General features: G+C 53.4%; 1 protein-coding gene across 1 annotated transcript; it reads right to left on the bottom strand.

Moving 5' to 3' along the window:
- Positions 1 to 219: 219 nt before the first annotated feature.
- Positions 220 to 5,896, bottom strand: LOC130605083 (arf-GAP with coiled-coil, ANK repeat and PH domain-containing protein 1-like; the record flags this gene model as incomplete). The annotated part of the gene is made up of 4 exons (XM_057420240.1): positions 220 to 368; positions 1,921 to 2,021; positions 3,317 to 3,368; positions 5,784 to 5,896. Coding segments are annotated over 4 exons (276 nt in total), but the record flags the coding sequence as incomplete, so codon positions are not given.
- Positions 5,897 to 6,254: the final 358 nt, after the last annotated feature.

The raw sequence follows: 6,254 nt of genomic DNA, 5'->3' as shown, positions 1-6,254 counted from the left end.
GGATGCTCTGTTGGGTACCACATCCCATCCCTGCATCCCACAGCACTAAGGATGCTCTGTTGGGTACCACATCCCATCCCTGCATCCCACAGCACTAAGGATGCTCTCTTGGGTACCACATCCCATCCCTGCATCCCACAGCACTAAGGATGCTCTGTTGGGTACCACATCCCATCCCTGCATCCCACAGCACTAAGGATGCTCCCATTCCCACCTGTGGATCCCGGAGCATTGGATGCAGAGGGTGATTCCCAAATTCACGCTGGCCCAATCCGGTTCCGGCTCCCGGCATTCGCAGCAGCTCCGGTTCCCCGGGACCCTCAGCACCGTCTCCAGCACCGAGCATCCGGATGGAGCCCTATGGGGTGCTGGATCCGCATCGGGGTCCTTGGGGGGCTGCTGGGATATAGGGAATGGATGGGGTGGGGATGGGATGGGATGGGGATGGGATGGGGATGGGGATGGGATGGGGATGGGGAGGGATGGGGATGGGAAGGGCATGGGGATGGGGATGGGGATGGGGATGGGATGGGGATGGGGATGGGGACGGGGATGGGATGGGATGGGATGTGATGGGGATGGGGATGGGATGGGGATGGGATGGGGATGGGGATGAGATGGGGATGGGGATGGGGATGGGATGGGGATGAGATGGGGATGGGGATGGGGTGGGGATGGGATGGGATGGGATGGGGATGGGGTGGGGATGGGGATGGGATGGGGATGGGGATGGGGTGGGGATGGGGATGGGGATGGGATGGGGATGAGATGGGGATGGGATGGGGATGAGATGGGGATGGGGATGGGGTGGGGATGGGATGGGGATGGGGATGGGGATGGGGATGGGGATGGGGTGGGGATGGGGATGGGGATGGGGATGGGATGGGGATGGGATGGGGATGGGGATGGGGATGGGGATGGGATGGGGATGGGGTGGGGATGGGGATGGGGATGGGGATGGGGGTCCCATAGGGGGTGTTTGGGTCCGGACCTGCCCGGGGGGGCTCTGGGGTCCCCCCCCACTGAAGGCGCAGGCGATGCTGCTCTGCACCGCCCCCAGCCATCGGCGCTGCTGGGCTGAGGAGTCAGCCTGGAGCACGCAGGATCTGCATGGGATGACATGGGATAACATGGGATAACATGGGATAACATGGGATAACATGGGATGATATGGGGTAACATGGGAATGACATGGGATAACATGGGATGACATGGGATAACATGGGATAACATGGGATAACATGGGATGACATGGGGTAACATGGGAATGACATGGGGATAACATGGGTTGACATGGGGTACCATGAGTTAACATGGGATAACATGGGAATGACATGGGGATAACATGGGATGACATGGGAATGACATGGGGTACCATGGGATAACATGGGGATGACATGGGAATGACATGGGGATGAAATGGGATAACATGGGAATGAAATGGGATAACATGGGATAACATGGGAATGACATGGGAATGACATGGGGATGACATGGGAATGACATGGGGATGACATGGGGATGACATGGGATAACATGGAATAACATGGGAATGACATGAGGATGACATGGGAATGACGGGGTAACATGGGAATGACATGGGATAACATGGGAATGACATGGGAATGACATGGGGTAACATGGGATAACATGGGAATGACATGGGGTAACATGGGATAACATGGGAATGACATGGGGTAACATGGGATAACATGGAATATATAGGGTCTCTGTGGGGTTTCTATGGGTCTCTATGGGTCCCTATGTGTCTCTATGGGTGTCTATGTGGTCTCTATGGCTCCCTATGGGTCTCTATGTGGTCTCTATGGGTCCCTATGTGTCGCTATGGGTCGCTATGGGTCGCTATGGGTCGCTATGGGTCGCTATGTGTCGCTATGGGTCGCTATGGGGCACACTCACTTGGATGGGGACAGCACCTCGAAGCAGAAGCGCCGCTCCAGGTCCGGGCAGGATCTGACCGTGCAGAGCCTCAGGTCCTCCATGAGCACGGTGGGGGGGTCCTGGGGGCACCCCACAGCTCAGCCCCATAGAGCCCCATAGAGAACCCATAGAGACCCATAGAGACCCATAGAGACCCCATAGAGACCCCATAGAGACCCAGAGAGAACACATAGAGACCCATAGAGACCCATAGAGACCCATAGAGACCCATAGAGACACATAGAGACCCCATAGAGCCCCATAGAGAACCCATAGAGACCCATAGAGACCCATAGAGACCCCATAGAGACCCCATAGAGACCCAGAGAGACCCAGAGAGAACCCATAGAGACCCATAGAGACCCATAGAGACCCCATAGAGACCCCATAGAGACCCAGAGAGAACCCAGAGAGACCCCATAGAGACCCAGAGAGCCCCATAGAGAACCCAGAGAGCCCCATAGAGACCCATAGAGACCCATAGAGACACATAGAGACCCCATAGAGACCCATAGAGACCCATAGAGACCCCATAGAGACCCAGAGAGACCCAGAGAGAACCCATAGAGACCCATAGAGACCCATAGAGACACATAGAGACCCCATAGAGACCCAGAGAGAACCCATAGAGCCCCAGAGAGCCCCATAGAGACCACATAGAGCCCCATACAGCCTCATAGAGCCCCATAAAGACCCCATAGAGCCCCATGGAGCCCCATAGAGACCCATAGACCCCCATAGAGACCCCATAAAGCCCCATAGAGCCCCATAGAGACTCCATAGAGCCGCATAGAGACCCCATAGCGACCCCATAGAGCCGCATAGAGACCCCATAGCGACCCCATAGACCCCCATAGAGACCCCATAGAGCCCCATAGAGCCCCATAGAGACCACATAGAGCCCCATGGAGCCCCATAGAGACCCATAGACCCCCATAGAGACCCCATAGAGCCCCATAGACCCCCATAGAGACCCCATAGAGACCCCATAGAGCCCCATAGAGCCCCATAGAGCGCCCATAGAGCCCCCATAGACCCCCATAGAACCCCATAGACCCCCACAGAGCCCCCATAGACCCCCATAGAGCCCCATAGAGCCCCATAGACCCCCATAGAGACCCCATAGAGCCCCATAGAGACCCCATAGACCACCATAGAGCCCCATAGACCCCCATAGAGCTCCCTAGAGCCCCCATAGAGCCCCATAGAGACCCCATAGAGACCCATAGACCCCCATAGAGCCCCATAGAGCCCCATAGACACCCCATAGAGCCCCATAGAGCCCCATAGACCCCCATAGAGACCCCATAGAGCCCCATAGACCCCCATAGAGACCCCATAGACCCCCATAGAGCCCCATAGGGCCCCATCTCACCCTGGCCCTCTTGATGTACACCAATTGGTTGTTCTGGATGCTGAACCAGCGCCTGGGGGGGGGGGACCCCAAAACCGAGCCCGGGTTAAAAGGGGGGGAGGGAATGGGGTTGGGGGGGGAGTTTAGGGGATTTTGGGGTCTTTTGGGTGGATTTGGGGTGATTTGGGGTGTTTGGGGGTATTTTGGGTGTTTTGGGGTATTTTGGGGTGTTTTGGGTGGATTTGGGGTGTTTTGGGTGGATTTAGGGGTATTTTGGGTGGATTTGGGGGTATTTTGGGTGTTTTGGGGTATTTTGGGGTCTTTTGGGTGGATATTGGGGTGTTTTGGGTGGATTTAGGGGTATTTTGGGTGGATTTTGGAGTATTTTGGGTGTTTTGGGGTATTTTGGGGTGTTTTGGGCGGATTTTGGGGTATTTTGGGGTGTTTTGGGTGGATTTTGGTGTATTTTGGGTATTTGGGGGTATTTTGGGGTGTTTTGGGTGGATTTGGGGTGTTTTGGGGAATTTGGGGGTGTTTTGGGTGGATTTGGGGTGTTTTGGGTGGATTTTGGGGTATTTTGGGTGGATTTTGGAGTATTTTGGGTGTTTTGGGGTATTTTGGGGTGTTTTGGGTGGATATTGGGGTGTTTTAGGGTGTATTTAGGGGTATTTTGGGTGGATTTGGGGTGTTTTGGGTGGATTTAGGGGTATTTTGGGTGGATTTGGCGGTATTTTGGGTGTTTTGGGGTATTTTGGGGGTGTTTTGGGTGGATTTGGGGTGTTTTGGGTGGATTTAGGAGTATTTTAGGTGGATTTGGCGGTATTTTGGGTGTTTTGGGGTATTTTGGGGGTGTTTTGGGTGGATTTGGGGTGTTTTGGGTGGATTTAGGAGTATTTTAGGTGGATTTGGCGGTATTTTGGGTGTTTTGGGGTTTTTTGGGGTGTTTTGGGCGGATTTTGGGGTATTTTGGGGTGTTTTGGGTGGATTTTGGTGTATTTTGGGTATTTGGGGGTATTTTGGGGTGTTTTGGGTGGATTTGGGGTGTTTTGGGGAATTTGGGGGTGTTTTGGGTGGATTTGGGGTGTTTTGGGTGGATTTAGGGGTATTTTGGGTGGACTTGGGGGTATTTTGGTTGTTTTGGGGAATTTGGGGGTGTTTTGGGTGGATTTAGGGGTATTTTGGGTGGATTTGGGGGTATTTTGGGTGTTTTGGGGTATTTTGGGGTGTTTTGGGCGGATTTTGGGGTATTTTGGGGTGTTTTGGGTGGATTTTGGTGTATTTTGGGTATTTGGGGGTATTTTGGGGTCTTTTGTGTGGATTTGGGGTGTTTTGGGGAATTTGGGGGTGTTTTGGGTGGATTTGGGGTGTTTTGGGTGGATTTAGGGGTATTTTGGGTGGATTTGGGGGTATTTCGGGTGTTTTGGGGTATTTTGGGTGGATTTGGGGGTATTTTGGGTGTTTTGGGTGGATATTGGGGTGTTTTGGGCTGTTTTGAGGTGTTTTTGGTGTATTTTGGGGTGTTTTGGGTGGATATTGGGGTGTTTTGGGTGAATTTAGGGGTATTTTGGGTGAATTTAGGGGTGTTTTGGTGTATTTTGGGGTGTTTTGGGGGTATTTTGGGGTGTTTTGGGCGGATTTTGGGGTGTTTTGGGTGGATTTTGGTGTATTTTGGGTATTTGGGGGTATTTTGGGGTGTTTTGGGTGGATTTGGGGTGTTTTGGGGAATTTGTTTTTGGGTGGATTTGGGGTGTTTTGGGTGGATTTAGGGGTATTTTGGGTGGACTTGTTTTTGGTTGTTTTGGGGATTTGGGGGTGTTTTGGGTGGATTTAGGGGTATTTTGGGTGGATGTGGGGGTATTTTGGGTGTTTTGGGGTATTTTGGGGTGTTTTGGGCGGATTTTGGGGTGGGGTGTTTTGGGTGGATTTTGGTGTATTTTGGGTATTTGGGGGTATTTTGGGGTCTTTTGTGTGGATTTGGGGTGTTTTGGGGAATTTGGGGGTGTTTTGGGTGGATTTGGGGTGTTTTGGGTGGATTTAGGGGTATTTTGGGTGGATTTGGGGGTATTTTGGGTGTTTTGGGGTATTTTGGGGTCTGGGGGTATTTTGGGTGTTTTGGGTGGATATTGGGGTGTTTTGGGCTGTTTTGAGGTGTTTTTGGTGTATTTTGGGGTGTTTTGGGTGGATATTGGGGTGTTTTGGGTGAATTTAGGGGTATTTTGGGTGAATTTAGGGGTGTTTTGGTGTATTTTGGGGTGTTTTGGGGTATTTTGGGGTGTTTTTGGGTGATTTCAGGCTTTTTTGGGGTGTTTTGGGGTATTTTGGGGTGTTTTATGGCTGTTTTGGGGTGTTTTGGGGTATTTTGGGGTATTTTGGGTCAGTTTTGGGGTGTTTTGGGTCAGTTTTGGGGCGTTTTGGGGTATTTTGGGGTGTTTTTGGTGAATTTTGGGGTGTTTTGGGGGTATTTTGGGGTGTTTCGGGTGCTCGGTACCGGCTCCAGGTGCGGAAGGCGTTCCTGGCCCTCTTGTACAGGTACCCCTGAATGGGCGGGGCTCCGGGCTCCGCCTCCTCCGTGGCTCCGCCCACCGCCTCCTGTGATAGGTCCTTGGGGGGGGGGGGGGGGGTGCCCGTCAGCCTTGGCTCCGCCCCTATTAATTAAGCCCCAGGCCCCGCACGCTCACCCCTAGTGGTCAAGCCCCGCCTCTATTGGCTAAGCCCCGCCCCTTTGCACCTTATCCCCCTCCCTATTGGTCAAGCCCCTCCCCTATTGGTCAAGCCCGGCCCATACTGGTTAAGCCCCGCCCCCCGGCTCTCTTACCCTCGCCCCTAATGGCCAAGCCCCCCCACCATTGGTTAAGCCCCGCCCCTTTGCATCTTATCCCCCTCCCTATTGGTCAAGCTTCGCCCATATTGGTCAAGCCCCGCCCCCCCCCCCCGGCTCTCTTACCCTCGACCCTATTGG

The sequence above is a fragment of the Pezoporus wallicus genome, unplaced genomic scaffold (assembly GCF_028554395.1).
Source record: "Pezoporus wallicus isolate ANWC-B61680 ecotype Strahan unplaced genomic scaffold, APGP_CSIRO_Pwel_v1 contig_11633, whole genome shotgun sequence".
In the NCBI taxonomy this organism is placed as follows: Eukaryota; Metazoa; Chordata; class Aves; order Psittaciformes; family Psittacidae; genus Pezoporus; species Pezoporus wallicus.
The sequence above is the reverse complement of the archived record's forward strand: the minus strand, read 5'-3'. Positions and strand labels throughout refer to the sequence as shown.